The following is a 22,785-nucleotide window of genomic DNA, read 5'->3' as shown; positions in this document are numbered from 1 at the left end:
AACGCAGACCTGCCAGTTCTCAACCCAAAGCATCCCCTCTTTCTGTTAGTTTTCAATTTTTTGCTGGGCAGGCAAGGAGCTCTGCCACGTTGAAATGTCTCCTCTGAAATTAAAAAACAATGCTGTGCTTATCAGGACTAACGCGACGCCAGCAATTTTCAAGGAACGTGTTTACAAATGAATCAACTGTTTACCCCAACACATCAAATTAAGGGGAAATATATTTAGGAACAGATTTGTGCTGCTTTGGTTGGTATGATTATAAATTATTTTGTCAGCCTCGCTGCCTAATTGCTAAAGGATAAGGATCTCTTAAGGGAAAAAGCAAATATTAGAACAAGCGAAGAGCAGGCTTTTTTTTTTAGTGCCTGGGAAAGCACGTGAGTGTGAACCAGCCCCTCGATCTCTGGCTCACCCTCGTCATCATCACAGTGTTTTTTGGAGCAACCTTCTTTTTCTGTTTCTTCTTTCCAGCCCAATGAGTCAACGTGGGGCTTTGCACGAAGAGAAATGGGAGGGATTTGGAAGAAAACCACCGTTCATTCACTCACCCAAAGGAAGGCTCATAATCAAAAAATACTGCTGTATACATCTCAAGAAAAAAAAAATCTACTTTGACTGAATCCATCGCTCTGTGCACGTCATATGCCAAGGACAGATTTTTCAACCTGCATTAACATTAGGCACAACTGCATGGAGCACTGAGAGTCCTTTACCTCTCCAGTCCTTTACCAGACTGTGCAAAAGTTAAAAAAAAAAAAAAAAAAAATCAAATGAAACGTTCATGATTCAGCAAAATCACTGAATTTTGTTTTTTTAATATCCTGCAACTTATTTTTTGCTCATAGTTTAGAAGTGAAGACTGTTCTTTTCTTTTTTTTTTTAATATTTAGTGGCTTCTTCATGCCATGATTCTTAAGTACATCTAACCCATAGATGGATCCATATTAGTAAACATAAAAAGATAAAATGCGGTATCAAGTTATCATGCACTTTAGGTGGACTGTACGAAACCAACCTCATCCTGGAGCAGAGCTAAAAGGTTCAAAAGTTGCACGTGCAGAAGTGCAAAGCATTGCCACGATAATGGTGCAAATGTTGCTCACATTAGAAAGGAGATTGGTACTTTAACCTGGGATCTTTCTTTCCAAAGCCAGGCAGAGTTGATGTTCTCTTGCACGGGGACAGGAGCTTACAAAGATTTCGGCTCCTTCCCCTTAGGTCCCATCGCACCGGGGCACGGCAGCAGCTGGTATCGGCTCCCTGCGGCCGCCCGCAACCTTGCCTTTCTCCTTCCCCGGCTCTTTATGGCTTCTCTCCGAGATAACCGGGAACATAGAGCTCTACTAATCAGTGTCATAGCTCGTTAATTTGGTTTATTGGTCTCTGGGTAAGCCTCGCATGCTGCACCGTTCGGCAGGCGCCGAGTCTTTATCATTAAGAGAGAACTGCCCAGAGCTCCCGCTCGGCGTGTCGCCTGCTGCATTAAGTGGCTTAATAGTATCGCTAAATTTATCCTAAATGAAAAGGTGGCCGGAACATTCATCACCTCGAACAAGGTTTAATCAAATCCCATAACATAATGAACCTGCCCAGGTTTGCCACCGTAACCTTTGAGGGTTTCTATGCGCTCAGCAGCGAGGGATCGGACGCGGACGATGCTCTCAAGTTCTCACGGTACTCAAGATAAATAGCTGGAAAAAGCTCTTGGAACTTGTGCCACGCAAGTATCTTGACATGCACAATTACAGTGTTTCCCTGATAATGACACGTCTTCCAGCTTCATTAGTTCAACGGATATTTACAGAGAGAATGACCCACAAACAGTTTTGGTCTCAGAAATGCGGATAATTAATGTTGAGAAAGAGAAGGTATCGATCCACGAGCCATCAGAAACTTTTCTCCTCTTAAAGGTTAAGCTCAGTGCTTGTTTCTATCCTTCCCTAATAAGTAATACATTTAAAGGTTAAAGATCTCTTTCTCTGTGGTCTTCTCCTTAAGTAATATCTTTAAAGGTTACTAGCATTGTTTCTAGAGGACACTTCACTAAACAGTGGCGACAGTCATTTTGATTTTACCTTTGGTTCTTTTAAACCACTCAATATCGATTCCGACATGAGATGCTCCTAGACGTCGTTCATATTTACCTTCTCAACTTGGATAAATACTCTGAACGTTCATCGTATTTTCAAAAACAATGCTACTTCACCCTGCGTTGCTTCATCTTGCAAGAAAAAACAATTTTATCTTGCCTCCAATCTCACTTTCCAGTATACGCAGCTCATCTTTCCCTCCTGCCATAACATTTACATATATCTGAAGAGTTTCAGCCTCCACGGTGCTTTATAAACATTAGCTAATTACATAAATTACCACGTTTTTCACACTTGGCAAATATCGTGTTAAAACCCAGCTTAACCACCCTGCTAGTTCTTCATCCTTGCCGTACAGAAACGTCACCAGGCAGCGCGCTGGAGTAGCAGAGGAAAGCTTCTCCTGATTTTTTTTATGCTCATCGATTCAGCCATCATCCCTGCTGCTGGAAGGAGAGGTTTGGTGGATGGCAACGAAGATGTAGTTTGTTTGACGGTCTATCTTAGCTCTATCACCTTGATTTTCCCCCAAAACCACCACCAGAAGGACAGTTTCGGCACACAGAAGTGCCTCAATTAGCGATTTTGTTCGTATTTTGGTAGCAGTGCTCTCAGCGAGTCGATACCCGGGAAGGATGCTCAGCATCGCAGGGGGATGGCAGACAGCAACATCCCCTTGCCAGCACCCCGCACACCCTGCTGCTTTCTTAGGTAGATTTAAGCTTCGTTGGCGAGAAAATGGATAATTATACACAATGCTCATTTGGGAGAAAAACGCCTCCCGTGCCAGCTAAATGTCTGACATATGATGATGAAAGGCTCTAACCAGGATATATGGCACCTACTTGAAACAGTCTGTCCAGCCTTAAAAGAAACATCCTTTCCTGATATTGCTTCGTCATAAAGGGCCCAATCCATCCTCATCCTTCAGGGAGCCCGCGGCGCTGCACCGGGATGATGTACAGCTCAGCAACAATTCCTGCGAAGCTTTGGATGCATTTATAGCACATTTTAATGTACGTTTGGCAGCAGAGCAATTTTAAGCAGCTGAGCTAAATGCAGCCTGACAGAATGCTTGATCTCCGTGGCTGTGCGCCGCTTGTCTGCAGCGCAAAGCAGCCTTCAGACCCAGATGCTAAGGAATGAAAAAAAATATATATATATTTTTCCAGTGGCAGCATCTGGCTCCGGCGTGTCACGGAGCATCCCAAGGCAAGTGTCTTCCAGTCTGCATCCTCCGCAGCAGCAGCAGAAAGCAATTTGGGGATCAAAATTGGAGCGAGGAGGAGAGGAACTTGTAACATCCTACCGTAAAAATGATGAAAGCGTTTCACAGATTGCTAAAGAGCTGACAGTTTGGTGATGACGTTAATTTGGAGACCCTTAAACATCATTTAAGATTCCAGCTGAGCGGCAGACCTCTGTGTAGGCGATGGAAAACTTCCGATGTGAGTTTTTTTTTCCTTAGGTCCCAGGTTAACGTAAAGCATCCCATACGCGAGCACCTATAGAGCAGGCAGATGCCCAACTTCAATTGCTTAAGTCCTTTGCATAAAATAACTTAGAAAAAGGATGGAAAAACAGCATAAAAAAAATCAACGTGATAGAAAAAGTACAGCTAGCTCAGAAGGACCCATCTATTAGGACATTTAGTGGCACTCAGCACCTTAGGCGCTGTTCTCCATTGCAAAACGTTAACGTGTTTGAACACAATTAAAAATGGGGCTAGCTGATGGGATGCTGACCGCATCGTGCCCTTGTCTGGGCTCATTACAACATCAGGCTCAGCCACGAAGCTAGCCCAGCCATCGGGCTCAAGCGCCACAGCCCCTGGAGCAGCCCTCCACAAACCCAAAGCTAACCTTACTCTAAAATCAGGCAACGTTCCCCATTTTTGTCCAACTTCGATAACACCCCGAAGCCCTGAGCGGGTCCAAGTTGCCATGAATATGCAGCACCTCCGGAAGCCACAGTTGCGCGGTGCTTAGGCAGGGTGAAATTAAATGATTTGTTCGGGGTAGAGGTCCTGCTACCCGCCAGCCTACCCCTTTTGACAGCAAGATATGCTTGGCATAGCTGCAGAGAGTTCAAGATGTTGCGTATTACAAAGATTTTGCTAGGAATAATTGACCACATGAGGCAAAAAGAAAGGAAGAGTTTTGCTCGGTGAATGTTAAACAATACAATTATTCACTGTAACGAGCTAAGGATAATAGGAAAGAGCTGCAAATGTGGTATTCAAGGGTACAACCCATGGCTATCACTCACTTAAGCCAAGTTCTCCTTTGTTAAATTTGAAACAAAAGCCTCTATTTTCCTACCGTGAGCCGGTGATGAAGACAATGAAGAATCTTCTTCCCGCAGTTTATTTACAGCACTTCCAAAAATCTCATAAATGCTATAGATGGTGGTTAGCAAACATTACAGGGCATAATGACAATGAACTTTTTATTTATAGAGACAAAGACGCACAGCCATGAAATGATAGAAAAAAGAGATTTGTTAGCGTCCTCCTAATCTTCAGTCCGGATTTCCATACAGAGCCTCTTCTACGGGATAACTGACAGAAGTTTTATATAAAATAGTGTTTTAAAGGTGACTTTCTGGGCACCTTTTGTGTGCGTAAGCAGGTGATGTCCTCACCTGCACTCCTCCTCCACCAGTGCTCCACGGGTCCGCTTTGTCAACGAAATGAAACACGGCGCAAAATATCGACTTCAAGCAGTGCTTTGGGATCACACTTGTTCTCTTTTAACAAGTTTTTTTACAGAAAGGTTTTCTGTTAGAAGACAGAAAGTTTGGCAATTAGCTTAGCTTGGAACTGCAAGTCTTGTACTTTTTTGTTTTCCAGACGCCTGCTGTGAAAACGGTCCCCTTTCTGACCTCTGCTGACGAAGGTTTGGTAATTGTCCCATTGTTTTTGAACAATGTGCTCAACGTTTCTTCTAGAAGGAGAAGCTGTAGGTGCAGGTATTTCTTTGACAAAACTCTAGTAAGCATTGGACGCATCCTTTTCCTTAGCAAAGAAGGCTGTTCTCAAATGAAATAAACTAGAAATGAGTCTCTTGTTAGAAACAAGACACATGTTAGTAAAAAGAGAGGGCAAAAAAGGGCATTTTCAGCTTTCATGTTGAATTAGGTTCACGCACAGAATTTAATGGCAACAGACGTATATGCACACCTATGTGCATATCCCTCCCATCGCTGCTCTCTCTTTTGCTAAACTGGACACTGCACATAATTAATTCATAGGAAAAGAAAATCCAGAATTATGTAGAAAGCTTTGAAAGACAAATTCTTCCTGAAATAACCCTTGGTCGCTTACTACCAAGAGGCCGGCAGTGGTTATTTCTAATAACCAGCCAGCGGGGATTATGAGCCCCCATGCCTTTTGCCAGTTTCTCAGATCAAACTGTCCTCTTAATTGTCTCAGCCACGTCTGCGTTGCGATTTACAGTGAAATCTCTTTTAGGCAGAGAACTGTATTTCTGTCCCGGTCCTCACCGTTATCAATTCTGATCTGACTGAGGTCTCCAGTCCCAGGGCACCATCAATATTAAGCAATAATCACGATACTAGTAATTCACATCAAGCATCTTCCATTTGCCTGGCCGTCTCCGTTACGTTATTAAATTAATAGATCTGCCAGCACCAAAGAAAAATAGCAGCAAGACAGAAATCTTATTAAACCGGAGATAAAAATTTAAACAATTCTGCAAACTGCCAAAGCAAGTCTTGGGTCTCTTCAGTGCGCGGCTCAAACCCAGTTAGCAAACCATGACGGCTGGTTATTTGTTTTGATTCCATCAGCCCGTGCTTTTTAAGCGTTTAATTGAATTAATTCTCAGCAAGTGCTGCCAAGAGAAGAAAAACAAGAACACGGGCAAGACAAAGACTGCAGAAGTGCAATAGTCTGGGTTACTACAACCTTTTACAAAGGTGAGAAACTGCGTACAGTTCTTTGCCTCGTTAGGAGTCACATCAAAAAAAAAAAAACACAAAGGGCAATAGCATTTCGGGGCACGGTCTTTGAAGATGGTTCTGCTTGAAAAAAACCTTCTTATTCCTTGAGATTTAGTGAGTTTAGCTCATTTCTGCTATGTTTGCTGTTCCTAGTTGCCTAAATGTTGATATTTAAACTCTAGTCCCATCTTACCGAGATCTGCTGCGGTACGTGGGTGTTGGCACTTCCCTACATCTTCACTACCTGCAGGACGCGGTCTGGGAGAGCGCAGAACAATTCCACATCGCTTTTTCTTTCCAGTAAAGATCCACGATACACCCCTAAAACACCTTTTTACGCAGGTGCCAGCCTGCGAGCTTTTGAAAATGATACTCTCCATTAATAAGGGGTGCTTTGGAAAGCCACAGATGTCCTCCTGGGCAGAGGACGAATTTTGGAGCAGAGGCTCACGGCAGACTCTTTTACCCCACCTGTACAAAATAACGCAACTTATAAATGCAAATAACCCATTAATACATCCTAGGGTAGGAGCATCCATGCCCCATCCCATGCAGCGTCGTAACGCGTGCCTTATTTTCTATTTTTGTTCTAAGTGCTTTAAATGGAAGCGATCATCCCAAAAGGTCACTAACCAGGACCAACTGCTCGGTGACATTTTAACTTGAGAGAAAGGAAGGAAAAAGTAAACACAAAGGTTTGGAACAAGATGCGCCAAGACGACAACGCCCTTTGGGCACTGCATGTAAGACGAATTTAAAAGTAACCGCAGCAGAGGGAACTTTAAAATAAATAAATAAAGATCCAGAATATAGGTTTGATGTTATGAAAACAAGCAGGGAAGAGAAAGATCAGCCTGACAGGTACTCAGTAGTCCCGACAGATCGGAGATCCTATAAATGTTCCTTAAATTGCAGTTTATCCTATTTAGTGAGCTTTGGGCTCCTGCTTCTGGGCAGCTGTGCAAATGGAAGTGGTGAGGATCACGTCCGAGGGGACATCCTGATAAGACACGACGGGTGGGAATTTGCACTTTTCTTTCACGTTCTGATGTTTGAGCTTTCCAACGTCCTAATGAGCCAGCGAAAACCACTGAGATGAGCTCCGAAACAAGAGCTTATGCAGTGCCGGTAAATGTGAGGAGTAAATAAAAAGGAGCAATCTCACCCATCTCTCCGAACGCATTCAGAAGTAGCACTCATCAAGCACGAAGCGCAATTAACACCTATTATGTACAATATTATATTACGAAAGAATATTAGCCCACTCCATCAGCGACATGGAAACGGTACGGATTTTTCTACGAAGGGAATTACGGCGTTGAAATGAAACAAATGAACGCTTCAGAAGAAAATTGAGATGTGCTCGTTGGAATAAGCAAGACGACAACAGACCCACCTGCACGTGGTACGTATAACCCTATCAGTAAGATATTTCTTCCCTATCAGTAAGATATCCCTCCTTTCCCTCAGGACCAGCTCCGCTTCTCGTTATTCCCAGAGATTTTTCTATTTAATCATGCCACTGTTATGTTTATTACAGACGTTAATCTGCAATCAGGGAACAGCTTCTGCTGTTCTCACCTAAGTTTAAGTGGCACTCCTGTTGCTGAAGCCTCTCTGAAAAATCACTGCTTCTCTTTAAAACATTTTTGGGGTGCTTCAGGGCTTATTTTAATGAGAACTTGAAAGGAAATGAGGCTTTCCATTTCCCTATGTGCATGGGAATATGTGGTCTGTCCACCTGAGTAGTCCATAAATACATTTCTGATGCTTCTCCCCACTTCCCTTAAATGCCATAAAGTCTCACAGGGTTGAATTCGGACGTGGAGAAGGAAGGAGCTGGGCTGAGAATGAGCCCATTGGTGTCCCCAAATAGGGGAAACCTACAGCATTGGTAAACTTGTTACAGGACAGGAGAATTCGTGTTGGACCTGCACGGCAGGGATGCTCAGAGGTGTCGTGGCTTTGCAGCAGGGTCAAAATTCACTTTTTGAATTCTATTTATACGTCAGACAAAACTCTTTTTATAAAATTATTCACATTATTATTCACACACAGTTCCATTTTGCATAGGAAAATACCACAGCACCTCATTGCCTTTTATCTTTTTCTCATATGAACCTCCAAGAAATCAGAATACATGTTTTTTTTCACAGTTTTGCTACGATTCACTGATTTTCAGTTAGTAATATACAAGTTTTTTCTTGCCTTTGTTTCTGTCTCCCCATGCCAATGCTGAAATATGGTACAGAAATGTCTTTTAAAAAAAAAAAGCACTGAGTTTTTCTTCTAATGAGATTTCACCCGAGACACTTTTGTGTGAGTCAATGCAAACGGGTAAGCATGCAAGAAAACAAAAACAAATCCTCGCAGAACTCCTTAAGATCTCAAAAACATTATTTTGATCCTTTCAGGTATGGCCACCATCACTTTTTTGCATTTTACAGTGACACAGGAAAAGTTGCAACGGCAATCCCAAGGAGGGATTCCCCAAGGGGAACAGAAAACCTTTCGGTAGACACACTTACACCCGGAGAACCACATTCTGTAATGGCACTCGGTAACATAGCCGCAATAGAGACGCACCAGAATAAGACCCGAAAAGCCACGGAGGAGTAAATCCCTCCTTGATTCTTGGCATCAACAGCACACCAGGCTAATCTCATTCATCAATTCCCACCCACCTCTGCTGGACTGATGCTGTCGGAGGGATTTTTTTCCTAATTAAGACGTTTTTGGGTATTTGGGCCTGTGGAAAGGAAAAGTGTAACGCCTCCCAAAATCAAATTCAGCTGCAGAGGAGGGATGAGGTGCAGATGGTGGAGATGCAGAGGCTACCGAAGGCAGGGATACCTGCACACAGGATCCCCGGCCACGAGATGCTGAGCACGGGCAGACTTACCCTGGAGTTGACCACTTCCAAGGAGACGTTCTGGGGCATCGCGCTGGGCACTGCAAGGGAAGAGAAACAGAGAGAAGTGGGACACGGTGCCATTAAGGTCCGAGTCCCAACAAGCTACACCCAATATTTCTCCCGTCGGGCAGGAAGGAGTGAGGTTTTTACATGTGGTTTATAATCTGCTCACAAGCGTGCAGACAATCCAGGTGGCACTTCAGAGGTCCCCTAGGGAGAGAAAAAACCAACTGCATCTGCTCATTCCTTCTCGTTCGTGATAGACCTATTAGCAAACCCTTTAAACAGCCAGTCAGCGGGTTCCCTGCAGTGACACCGACCACTTGAATTCATTTCTTTGTTACCATCTCGGTCCAAAATGGATAGGGACAGGGCACAATTTCTTCTGGTATTTATCCATCAAGGTAAGTGCGTTTTGAGGACGCATCACACGCAGGCAGACCGGGCGCTCCTCTCACCGCTACCTTGCTTTTACAAGGATGCTAGGAGGGGAAAAAGGGCATTTTGCCTCCAGATATTACTTAAAAAGCAGTGTTTTACATTAAGGCTCAAATGTGACAAAACAGCCATTCGGGTCACCCGCAACCAAGTATTTCCTGACGAATTTCTTCCTGTTTTCCACTCTGTATATATCTCCTTCCAATCCGCTTGTACAAAACCGGTTCAAACGTATATTCGTTCCTCCAGCAGATGGCCAATATTAATTCAACTGCTGAGGAGCCAACAGCTTTACAAATATGTTCTTAGTTGTGATGCATCAGCTCCCTGACACGCACCTAAAGCTTTATTTTCCTTCTAGAGAAATAATGCCTGCCTAAGTTGGCCCTGAATTTGGAAAAAGGAACTGAAAGAGGATCATGGTAAATACCCAATTTAAGAAGAGCTGGCAGCCTGATGCATTAGGGGAAATGAGAGAAAATGATTTTTCAGTGTACAGTTATGAATACATCACGCCAAAGCTGTGCTGTAAGCTGTGCTGTTTAAACCATTTTTATGTGACGTTAACAAGAGCACTCGGGCAAAATTATTGTTTCAGCTGCCCACGTTTAAATTGGTTCAGCAAAGATCTACACCAATGATGTCGGACCTGAAGCATCTTCGAGATCGAGCGAATTAATTTTGTTTATTTAAACGGAGTTAAGAAGTGTTTGGTTTATTGTCTATAGCTACCTGAATGGGCGAAAGACTTCTGGTTGTAGGGAATAATTAAATAAAGACCCGTGAGCTGGAATCCACGTAGAAATGGGACATACATTTCACCTTCTTCAGAGTTGAGTGAAAAAAGGAGGAGAGTGGCACCTTTATCACCAAGCAAAATGTAGACGTGACTTTTTGTAACGCGCTCTGGCCAAAACGTATGGGACTGAGGAGAGAATGAATGGGTGAAAGCCAACGTATTATACAGAGGAGGACACAACAGGGACCATCGTCTACAGTTTCTCTGTGCACCTATAAGGACCAGCTCCAGCCCAGCCCTTTACACCCATGGTGTAAAATCCCCTCTGACCTTGCCAGCTATGATCCTCTAGGTAACGTAACAGGCGCTAGAATAAGAACCACCCCCTGTACAGGGAGGATGGCAGCCGGCCCTATAAAAGATCCTTTCCCGGATGGTTCAAACCAGCGCCGGCAGCCAGCCCTGGTGCTGTTTCTGTCTGGTCACGGCTACTTTCGATAACCAAATCCCCAAAGCGCAGCACCTCAAAGCATCCTCAGTGCACGGGATTAATCCTGCAGCAAGGATTTCAGACAGCCAGTGCTAAGTCATTTGCCGAGGCTAATAAAATAATATCTTCAATACAGAAGAGGAGAAGCAACAACAGCTAACCAGGAAGGTCCTGCTGCCAACAAAGTCCCACTCCGGTACCATTGTATTTATGAAGGCTCCGTGGAGCATAAAAAATACAAAAAATGATGCGTTTGAATTACAATAGCCTGAAAACTCATTGTCTGGGGGCAATGGTACAGCAAAGTGAGCAGCTGCGATGGCAGCAGCAAAGGGCGTCCGAGCCGCCTTTCCTCTTCGTTACTGACTTTTGTGTTTTATCGCTGCTACGCGTTATTCTCCTACCAGACAAACTTATCTTCATTTTTCCTTTCTTGTTATTTGTTTGTCTTCATTTTTCTGATTATTTCTCTTTGGCAAACACTTGTCATATTTCCCAATTCTGTTGCACGCGTAGATAATTGACGCGCGCTTTATCTTTCCTGCCAGATCTTCGATCAATAAGAGAAATAAATCCAGACCTGACCCAGAATCGAACTCAAGCCCTTCCACGGCAATGCTGGGCGTCTTCATTCCTTGTTCTCCGCTCAGTCGAGGAGTTTTCTGCATTACCAAATCGGAGACCCCGATTTAATGTCTGGGCTTGCACAACAATCAGCCAATTCCCCTGGCAAACCACGCGCCTGAGAGATTACAATTATTTCCTCCGCTTTCCCATCTTGATCAAATAAAGCAATCGGATGCACCTGGTAAAAGTTTTGTTTATTATTCCCAGCTTGATGATGCCGTTAGAAATTAGAGCAGAACTCATTTCATCTCGTGTTCGCTGTGCGATACGCGACGTGCAGAGACGGAGGCATCCGGGGATAAATTCAGCCCCTTCGCCTTGGCACGGGGCGACTCGGGGGTGGAGGGAGCCTCAAATACACCGACGGAGCCTTGCTGCTTGCTTGGTGTCTAAAGCTGGGTGAGACGAGCCTCACTGCTGATGACTTACAGATGGGACGGATGTTCATACGGCAAGGCAATGAGTTTTGGTACTTCTAACTGGTGAAATAATAATAATAATAAAAATGGCTCAGTTGGAAGAGACCTTCAAAGATCATCGAGTCCCTGGGCTGACCACTTTAGGGCCAGCCAAAAGCATTGAGGAAGGCATTGTCCAAAAGCCTCCTGAACACGATGGGCTTGGGGCATCCATCCAGAACCTCTCCAGGAAGCCTGGGCTATAAATTATGTTTAAACCAAGTAGTCGGGAAGCATGAAATAAGACCGGCTGCCAATTGCCGGGATTAAATGCGTTTTGATAAATTCACGAGCACGATAGCTCAGAGCGTTTCTGAGATGGCACGCGGCTCGGCCAAACATTATCGGAGCCCTATTTTAAACAGAAAACTCAGCACTGAAGATCCAGTCTGCTCCTTGATCTGGCAAATCCTGTCCGGGGTCCGTAGCTCTTGCAGCGGGGTTGCCACGCTCAGTTCCTTTGATCGGGGTTTTTTTCTCAGATTATAGATTACATCCCAGAGCTTCAGAGTAAATGTCTGCGTACAGACCTGCAGGATCTAACAGTACAGCCTTCTTTTTTTTTTTTTTTGGGGTGAAGCTACAGACCGTATCATACACTGTACAGCAAAGGACTGGGATCGAAAAAATAACCTGTGCAAGCACACTCGCATTCCCAAGAGGAAGGCAGGCTTAAAAACGATTCTGTTCCTTTTACAAGATGAAAGGAAGCAGACCAATCCCAAAGACTTCTCTACCAGGGACTGGGGAGCAGAACCAAATCCTGTCCAAGAAACTGATGTGGATAGGGGGAACTGCAGGCTTTCTCCTCTCTTTATCGCTCACCAATAAACCACGATGGATTAATGGCTTTGCCTCTCCTCTCTGTAGGTTGATAGCTGTGCACGACTTTTTTCTTGCTGTTTTATTGGTCTTCCTCTGGCAGAAGGGGCCTTAACCCTGGGAAAGGTCTTTTTTTTTTTTTTGAACCATAAAAGAAGGGATTGCAGGAAGGTTTGGACTTGTGCTCTCCACTCCCTCCTCTCCTTCCGTACAATGAGATGCTGAGACTGCCACAACAAGAAGGATGAAAAGAAATCCTGGAGGCATTTTCTCTTCTTTTATACCTGCTCCAAACACTTCATTTCCCCGTTCTGCAGATTTACTCCTTGGAGGGGGGTTTGGTTTGTGGGAAAGGCTTTAAAACAAAACTAGAATTAACAGATTCTTGCTTAATTGCAATTACCCTGGGATACTCCAGCTTTCAAATGTCATCTAGATATCGAGGATGAGTTATTGGTAGAGAAAGAGCCCAGGAAGAGCCTCCTCTTTAGCAGTGATTTTTGTTCGCAGACAGGTGAAGCGTTTGAAACACTTGCGGAGGATAATTTCCAGACTCATGAATAACAATCTTTTCCCTTTCTCACTTATGATGACATTTAAAACCAAAGTGGAGTACAGGGCCGCACTTCTACACTTCACGGCGTGAATTAAATCTGCATACATTATGCAAAATATTCATTTTTCACTTGTTTTCCTTTTGTTTTTATAATTATAAGTGTGAAGTAATTTATTCTGCCAAGATCCAGCCCGTATTAGCAGGGGAAACTGAATTAACCGGGTAGACAGAAGCAGCACTTGAAAAAAATAGTGCAGAGGTGTCAAATATAAAATAACGGGGCCAAACGAGCTGGGGGCTCGTGGATGGATCCCTCTGAAGACAGAGCCTGGAGTGAGGCAGGTTAAAATAGCACCTGCTCGGGGTTTCCCCTACACCTTGTCCCCTCCACACTGGTCCTCGAGGGGGGCTCCCAGGGGATGTCACCAACCCACACATGACCTGGGGACTGTGTTGCAGCCACGTCAAACAGATGCAAGATGCAGATGCTTCTCCAGAGCACGATATCCCCCTCATCTGCTGTTTTTCTCCAGGGTTTATACAGCTTCTGCTCCTGCTGCCCAGAAACTCGCATCGATTTTTTCAGCTGCTCAGCTGCAGAGAAGCGTTCAGAAGCAACCGAGTTCACCAGACAGACAGAAAACCGCCATTCCTAACCTCAGACAAAATTTTTCAGCTGGTTTGGGTAGGATAACCAGGGAGAGATACCGCATTCGTAATAAAATTAGATAAAAAGTGGTGGATATAAAGGGACAAAACTCAGACACTCTCTTTTCTTCATTCATTTTTTTTTTATCCTAGCATCAATCTCCAGTGCAGAAAGGAACCGCAGTGAATGTGTGGTGGGACTGACGGGCCTCTGCCTGGGGCACCCCAGCAACCTACTCTTCACCTCCTACCGGATTTTAAAAATCACGCTGAAAACTAACCATTTTTCCATAAAGATGACCTTGAGTTAGTGATCCAACCCTAGGACAAGCCAACCGGAACTCCCCTACCTTCCTTTAGCAGCACGGGTGAAAAATAAGTTGTCAGAATTGTTATCGGAACAAAAACAGTTTATAAATTTCACTACAAAAGCTCAGTTGACACCTCTTGGATCATCTTTAAATGAAATGTTGGCATGGAGAAAAATCCCTCCGGCTGTGGGGCTCAGTCGGGAACTGTTCCTGCAGCACTGGCACCCTCCCGCCTCTGCTCTCCCTTCTGCTTTACTGGCTCTCTTCTCCCCTTCATTTAATCCTCCTTCCCCAAGCAAGTATCAGCTATTCTCTTTTAACCGTAAGGGCTGTGTTTCCTCCTAAAACCAGTGAGAACTGCCTGGCACCAAAAAATCTATTTGGAAAAGTCAGCCTGATGGAGATCCTGCCTGGGCTTTGCACGCACCCACCCCACTGAAAATTTTTTTTTGGTCCTTTTTAGGTTTTTACACCTTCGTGGCCGAAGTAACTCCGATATATTAATTCCTGCTCTGGCCAGGTAGAGGAATCAGACTCAGTGTCTTCAACAGGAGTCAGGCAGGTGTAAATTCTGTGTTGGCCAACACAACTAAGTGCTTCCAAAAAAACCCAACTCGGTGTACGTCCCCAAGTCTGTGTGTCCCAGGAGCCTGGGGAGGATGATGGGGCAGTCGCTGTGACCGAGCAGAGAGTGAAACACGGCCACATCTGCTGCCCCACCAGATAACGTGCAAGGAAAAGGCAGGCAGTTGTGTCCTCCAATGCCATTGTAATGAAATAGCTACAGGGTATCCACACCCGTGCTCGAGTTAGAGAGAAAATAGAGCTGTGCAGCATCCTCATTATTAGATATAGGTATAATGAAGTGAACCAATTATCCCTGGAGATGAGCATTAGCTCTGAGCACTGCAGGCGGGTTATGAATCTCTGGTTTCTGTCCTGCACGCTGAATAACCAAATCGCTTCTTTACCGTTTCTTCCGCAATGTGGTGGGTAGAGAAAAAGCATCACGACCCCAACCCAGCCACCCTTTGGGTCTTTCCGTCTCCACTTACCATCCGAAAGCGTGGTGACGGTGACGTCTTCGGTGGAGACGCCGGGGCCGTAGCGGTTGTAGGCCAGGAAGCGCAGGGTGTACTCGGTGAACTTCTTCAGCCCCTCGAGCCGGTAGGAGAGCCCCTCCACCTCCACGTTCTGAGCACACACAGACAGCAAGCGGTCACCAGGAGTAACGCGAACAGGGGCGAGCAGTTTGGGGACCAATATGCTGCTCTTTGAGCAGCTAAATCCTTATTTAAGATGGAATAAAGGGCAAATTCTAGCAGAATAGGTTGTTACAGACATGCATCCGCAACAGGAACATTTACTACGAGCAGCTGTCAGTCTGGTGAGAGGATGTGCCATTTCTAGTCTGGATTTGCATTATTTTACCCTCCTACAATAAACCTGGAAGAAGTTACAAGAAGCAACTAAACCCATGTATCCTACAACGATCACACGTGCAACCTGCTACCAACATCTTGATGGCTTAGCACAATGTGAAGGGGGAATTCTAACGGGTCTTTAAACGGCATTTGGCATTATGCTGAAATTTCAGAGTAAATAGAAGAGGGCTTTCACCAGCACGAAACAGCTTCTGCAGCCCAGGCTGGATTCCCCCTTTCCCACTCACCTGCTCCCTTCCCGTCGCCGTCTCCGTACAGAAGAGCCTGTAGCCTTGCACGGGACCGTTGGCATAGGCAGGGGGGTCCCATGACACGAGGATGGAGGTAGGTGAAGTGGACACAGCCCGCAGGTTTTCCACCGGCCCTGGCACTTGCACTGCACGGGAAGGAAAGGACCGAGTGAGATCTCCGCTCCCGTGCAGCTCTCAGCCCCCACACACGACATGACCCTCAAAACTTACACAGTAAGAGATGAAAAGGAGGCTAAACCCACAAAAAGTAACACCAGAACAAGGTGACAATGTTCACGCAGGTGAGGGAAGACACCCAGAGCAGCCCCATGGACAGGAGCCCACGGGTCTGGCCTGGCTGGACACAAACACAGCGGTACCCCTTGATCAGCAGTGGCATGAGGTTAATCCTGCCGAGTCGCAAAAACCTGAAAGCACGGAGTGACGTGATGGATTTGAGCAGAAGAAACCATATAGCTTGTCCTATATAACCCCAGAAAACTGCTTGGAGCAGGGCCCGGACCAGAGACCTCCCCCAGCCAGCATTACTCCATCATCTGCAAACCCTAATTAGCCCAACAGAAGCATAACCTCCAGTATTAATGTGTAGTCCCAGCTCTGCCCTTAAATAATATCCATGTTTGCACAGTGCCCGACGCTTACAGAAATTATGGGACCGTAACGAACTCAACTTATAAACCAAATAACGACAATAAAAGAACTAAAATACCTGGTCCTTGAAACTGTTATTTAATTTATTTAATCCGGTTTGATTAGTTCTGAAACTATAGAAGTTTGCAATAGTTTTAGCTCTAAATAGAGATCACTTGAAATGCAAAACGGAGGTTGCTTTAAAACCAGATTCTGGTGGGTGAACAAACGCAGAAGTCCTCAAACGCCAACCCCAAACAATCCCTTGCCATTGTTAAAGGAACAATAGCAGGTCACCTTTTGTTATGCAGACTGTCTCTTAAAGTGCTCCAATTTCACTCTGCATGCAAATTATCGCACATTAACTACATCACACTCAGCTTGAATTAGTTCTTAAAACAAAAGAGCTGAAAATCTTAATAAACTCCTACAAGCACCGGCAGTCGTCCTCCTGAACATCAGTCACGGCGTGTCTCCGTTGGACCAAATCCCAGCGGCGAGCGACGTTTTGAGGAGAGAATACCTCGAGTTTATCCGTGCCTTCATCTTGAACTCCAGCAAAATTGCAAGAAAAACGAGCGATAATCGCGGCCAAAATGCAAAGGTCGAGCAGGAGGTTACTGCTGAAAACCTTCAGCACCAAATAGCATCTTTTTACTTTCAACAGAGCGCGTGCCGCAGCGCAAAACAAACTCACCGGCTATTGTGTGCCTGGCACGGCACCTGCACGCCTTCGATCACACGCAATTTCAGCTTTAAATGTTTACATTTGAAGTATTTTTTATTGTCTTCCCCCGGCTTTCCCTTTTCATTCTATCTCACGTTTCCGACAGGCGTTGTAACGTGCTTACGGTCTCGATATTTGCAGCGCACGCAAAGCGTTTTGTAATCTTTCCTGATCCCTTCTGACAAATAGTAATCTGGAGAAAATTGGCATTAGGTTTTCAATCTTTTCCTAAATTCTGATTTTTCTAAGTAGCAGAGAGGCTCTAGAACTGCTTTACTTTCCATTAAAATGAGACATTAAATCATATTTCTTCTGAAGTTGGTCTTTTACAACTAACAGCGTCCTTTCTCTGAGAAAAAAAGAAGAAAGCAAGCAGGACTGGCAGAAGAACAGCACATTTTCTGTTACCATGAGCTCCACGTAACACTCCAATATATTCCAAAACCCACTGTTTCTCTGAGAATGCCCTCCTGCTCCCACAAAAGATGAGTTCAGTAGCTCGGACTTTTTCATAAACACAAGCTACAACAACTGCTTGCAAAGATTTTGCTGCTGCTCTCCCGACAGTCAATTTTGGGGTTATTTGGGGGAATTTCTCCTATTCAGGAGTCTGTATAAAAGCAAAGAGTTCACGTGCACTTGGCGATACCTCGAGTGCCTCCAGAGAAGGTCCATAACTCCGTCCCTCCTCCCATCCTACAGAGCACAAGTGCTGCACATCCGCGTCCCATCCCGGCTGCTGAAACCCCACTCATGTGGGGCGAGCTGGAATCCTCTGGCAGAAGAAATGAGACTCAGAGGCGTACCTACAACGGCAAAGCTCAGTCAACGTGGCTCACTTTTGGGGTCAGCAGAGCTGGGGGAGCTGAGCAGGCTCAGCTACGTTGGAGGCTACTTGTAGGCTTTAAGACTAACCCCGCAAGCTTGATTTGTTGTAGGATCAGAAGGAGCTGGTATCCCTTTTACAGTCAACTGCTCCTTGAAACAAATTTCTGCTCTCATGAGCCTTCGCTTCTCTTGCACAGTTTTTCTCTTTGCTGTCGTTCACTTAAAATTTTGATGATAATAGTTATTAAGAACCAAGAAAGATACCAGTGCCTAAAATAGGAATGTGGGCAGCTACGTCAAAAATTGCTTGGCAACTGCCTAAAGATGCTTAATATCCCTCTTAGACCTGAATTTTTGGGTGCATACCCAAGCCCCACTGGAGACCAGGGAGAAGAGCAGCTGAACTGCTGCGAGGAGCCCTCTGGCAGGTACAGGATCAAGTGGTAACCCCCAAGACCATTGGCTTCAAGTCTAGAAGACGACGTTGAACTTCTTTCGGAGTTACTGGAGGGCTCCAGCCTTGAGCTCTAAGAATTGCTGCAGAGTTAGGCATGGCAGCCTTGGGATGAGAAAGCAGAGCCCTAAACACCGCCTTCAAGTTGAATGCCCAAATACGAGCTGAAGGGATCACAGTCCTACTTGTTTTATTTATTTATTTTTCTCTCTCTGGTCCCGGAGATCTTGACCTTTTCTGCCATAGCCCGAACCAACCTTTATTCTCTTCATTGGGATTTCACAAGTATCATTCCTTACCGGAGTAAAACTCACGTTGCAACGAAGGATCCTTCTGTAAAAATGTGTTGGCTTGCTTTCCCTTACTGCAGTTCAGCAATTTGCTTTTTATTTTTACGGCTCACACAGTAGCTTTGTTGGATTCTCGCAGATGACAACATGTTAGAGGAAAAGCAGGACGACATTCACAGCATATTTGCTCTTTAGGACACGTTCAGTGAGAAGGGCTAGGTGACAGACCTAGGAACTCATCATTATTGCCACTCTTCCCCATATAACCTCTCAGATTTCAGTGCTTCATGACCATTACAATCACCCTCAGATCAGTTGTAAGGGAGGAATCACCAATGTTTTCTTTCTAAACAATGTGCACGGGATGTCCGAGTGCCACTGGATGCTCTGTCATTCATTAAAACTGTGAGAGAAGAGAGAATTAAACCAGAGGGAAGCTAAAAGATGTTTTTCCTTACTTAGTCCCATGGAAATAAATAAGAGAAGACCTTGTTTTAAGAGGCTGGATGCTTCTGCAGGAAAGCCACGAGCCCGTGTACAGAGGAAGAAGCTGGTCTACTGCCACAGCTTCTACTGGGGAGAAAATCTCTCCGTGAGTTAAAACTTATCAAGAGATCACTACTGGAAATAAGAAACCCAAAAGCAAATACGGGATGCAAACACACAGGCTAAAATAACGCCATCAACCAAGTAACAGCCTGCAGTCAGCGAGATAAATTCGTTTAGAAAACAAGCTTTTCTTACAAAATCCATGTGTTTCTGGGTGTCCAAACATGCCTCGCGTTTGGTTTGAGGTCTGAAAACTGGAAGGAAAACCCTTCTGAACGGAGGAGCATTCAGCTGGAGGCCCTGCTATGCACTTACGGGAAATGACAGCATCGGCAGGAATAAAAAGCAACTCCTAGTGACTTCAACAGGGCCCGAAATTCAACCTTTTATTTTGAGAAACTGCCCAGAAAGACAGGTTACGGCAATCCTGGCTCTGGCTCAGGCTTCCAGAGGGAGCTTGGATAAATAATTTAATGCTTTTATGCTTCATTTTCCTGCCCATAAAGTGGCATAATAATATATCTCCTACCCATTCTTTATCTTACCTATTTAGACTGCAAGATTTCTGAGGCAGGAAGAAAAGTCCGGATGAAATAAAGATAAAAACTTTCTGCTGCTTCTCCGCAAGTCAGTCAAAGAGAAGTACGTCACTTGGCATAGCCGTGCCTTCGTGTCTCAGCAGATCTGGAGCAGAATTACGACACTCTTCTAGGCAGCGAAGCTTCTTACATATAAAAAGAAATGATTAGATGACAACTGGTGGGTTCTTCATACCACCAACTTCCACGAACCACAAAAGGCAGGGAGCGTGCCAGGTAGAGAGACCTCGGCCATGGAGAATCCTTCTTCTCGTTTAGAGCCTTTGGAGTATTTTCACTGAGACGGATTATTTTTGGTAAACACGGTTTTCAGAGAAATCAAAACATGGGGAAAAGGCGGCGACAGTTTTCGCTTCGCAAGAAAAACGAAACAAAATATTTCCATGGTGCTGAAACACCCAGTAATATTTCCAAAACAGAAAAATGTCTTTCCGAAATATTTCTCAACGGCTTTCACATGACTTTAGTGTAAGCTTTTCATGAGTTTTACATACTGGATGACAGAATGAAATATATCGTTTCATTAGGGCAATGAAAAAGGAAAGCAATCAAAAAAATACTTCAAAATGCAGCAAGTATTTTGTTGGCTATTTCTATGAAGATGACAGCTTCATGATTTCCTGTGAACCATGAACCTCCAGTCTTTTTCCTACTCTTCCTCTACTCAACCTACATTTAAATTGACATTTTAATCCCATTTTTAAACCTCCTCCCAAGAGGAGCACCTGAAGCTTTGGGTTTCACCCAACAGAGACCCGTTATTGCCTCTGCCTTAAAACTTCTTCACTCCTACAGTTTTAGAGCAACCGGGAGACTGGGAGAAAAGGCAAAACCGCTGCAGCTTCCTTTGGGAAACAAATTTCAACTTGTGGATTTGGTCGGATGGGAGGAGACGGGCAGGAGGAGAGCACAGGCGGCACGGCATACGCTTCTCCATGAGGACATAAGCGCAGAGAAAGAGAAAAGGTTTAACAGTAGATACTACCTGCCACTGTTCTTTCACAAGTAATTTCTAAGTAGACACCAAGACTTAAAGAAAAGTCTCAGAAAGAGGATGCAATGCCATTTAAATTTGGTTTTAATTACGATACTTCATATAGCAATACAACTTTCTAATGAGACCGACGCTTTTCAAAGGAGGCAGCAGAGGTGGTCAGAAAAAAAGCAACCAAAACCCACCCCCCAAAAGAAAAACAAATTTGACTGCATTATTTCAGGGAGGTGAGAATCAATCTGAGCTTCACGAAAGAAACGGTCAGAATATTTCTTTGATGTTTTTTCCCAAAGTCTTTAGGATGCAGTACAATCCCAATTTTCACTTTTCTCTCATTTCATCCCTCCTTATATCCCCCTCTTGTTAAAAAACCACTCTTAATCAGCCTCCCCATGACGCACAGGACCCACATGCTCAGCAGGTAGGTGCGGACGGAGTCACAGAGTCTGCCTTAAGGTACCGCATTTTGTTCCCCAAGGGAAATGAGAAATTCAAGGGAAAACAGAAAAGATACAAAACAAAAGTCATGACGTTAAAGCTAAGCAGATTCTGAAGAATAAAATACCGTGAGATGGTCTTCAATCTCAATTATCAGGGCTAAGAGCCCCTAATAAGCAGCCCTGCTTCAAGTTTATGCATACCCCGAGAGCCAAACCTATCCCCGAAGCACAGACACAGCCCCGAAGGGGGCAGGGGACGGAAAAGGAGTACAAGAGCTGTGGCAGGAGCGATGCTTGCTGTGGGAGAAGGCTTCAGCTTTCCCGCGAAATAAATATTTATAATTTCCATCTTAGTTGAAATGATAGCCGGGTTGAAACAAACAAAAACAAGGCAGGGAGCAGAGGACAAAATTCATCCCGCAGCCGCGTCCGTGGGATTCGAGCGCGTATTTTCAGGAAGAAATGAGGCCAGCAGGAGGGTCAGAGGCGTTACCTGGACCAGCGCTGGGGACAAGCCAAGTGTCCTAAGGGCCAGGCTAGAGTGAGACCAGAGCTGCTCCTGCTGCAAAGCAAAGCACGTACCTAGAGCAAAGACCTGGAGCTGTCTGACCCCCTGCGAGTAAAAAGAAACCTATTTCAGACACACGCCCCGTCTCTGATGCTTACTAGGGGGAAAAACGAGCACCAAATAAAAACAACAACAAAAATGAGCTCTAATTGCAAAGCGGTTTCAAATTCAGCAGTTGCAGCCAGAAGCCAGGCTTCACTCCCAGGGAAAAAAAAAAAAAAACCAAAGATTTAAAAGTCTTGGGAGAACAAAGTGGATGGGAAGCTAGACACATGAGTCAAAGAGACAGAAAAACAGACACCACCATCTTTCCCTTCATGCCTGCCCAACATTCAGCAAGGGAGACACGTTCCATTAAAATTTCAAGCAATCGAAAACCTCTCCCCCCCTCCCCAACCCTCCCCGTAAATTACTCATAAAATTAAAGAACCATGTAAGAGCGGCGTAAAGTTACCCCAGGGTGCATTTTACGGAGCCATTACGGAAGGATACACACAAATGAGGGGGATATTAATGACTCCGCACAACACATTTTTCAGCGCTGCTTCCCCCTTTCATCCAACGACGAGAAAAATTCCCTGCCGAAGCAATCCACCGGAGGTGCTCCCTATTTTTTTTTTTATTTTTTTTTTTTGCCTGCCCTGACCCTTTCACATGCTAATAAACATCTCCCGCGTCTCGCGGCGGTGATGCTGTCCAAAACTCAAGCGGCCATTCGTTACCGGCCATTCGTTATTCGGGGCTCTGTTGTGTACACACGAAATTTGGCAGGGTGAGGACGCCGCCTCGGACAGAGACGAGTTTTTCCTTTACGATAACAAATGTAGTGTCGTTGGGAGCTGATGGATGGGGAGCAGCAGCCTCTTGTCCTCCGTTCATCACCGTGACAGCCAGCGTGGGCTGGAGCAGAGGAGGCTCCCAATGGAGCCCAAGGGCTCCCTCATTAAATGG

At 44.9% G+C, this 22,785-nt stretch overlaps 1 protein-coding gene across 13 annotated transcripts in view; it reads right to left on the bottom strand.

Moving 5' to 3' along the window:
* DCC (DCC netrin 1 receptor) overlaps nucleotides 1-22,785 on the bottom strand; it is a 425,812-nt gene that overhangs the window by 111,517 nt on the left and 291,510 nt on the right. For all 13 annotated transcript variants that reach the window (XM_066988962.1, XM_048079751.2, XM_066988960.1 and 10 more), the window contains 3 exons: nucleotides 15,732-15,880; nucleotides 15,115-15,253; nucleotides 8,959-9,008 (listed from right to left, as the gene is read on the bottom strand). In XM_066988962.1, coding sequence (XP_066845063.1) covers nucleotides 8,959-9,008; nucleotides 15,115-15,253; nucleotides 15,732-15,880 — 338 coding nt within the window. The remainder of the gene's footprint in view (nucleotides 1-8,958; nucleotides 9,009-15,114; nucleotides 15,254-15,731; nucleotides 15,881-22,785) is intronic.

The sequence above is a fragment of the Anser cygnoides genome, chromosome Z, assembly GCF_040182565.1.
Source record: "Anser cygnoides isolate HZ-2024a breed goose chromosome Z, Taihu_goose_T2T_genome, whole genome shotgun sequence".
In the NCBI taxonomy this organism is placed as follows: Eukaryota; Metazoa; Chordata; class Aves; order Anseriformes; family Anatidae; genus Anser; species Anser cygnoides.
Note: the sequence above shows the minus strand (reverse complement) of the source record. Positions and strands in the feature narration are given on the sequence as shown.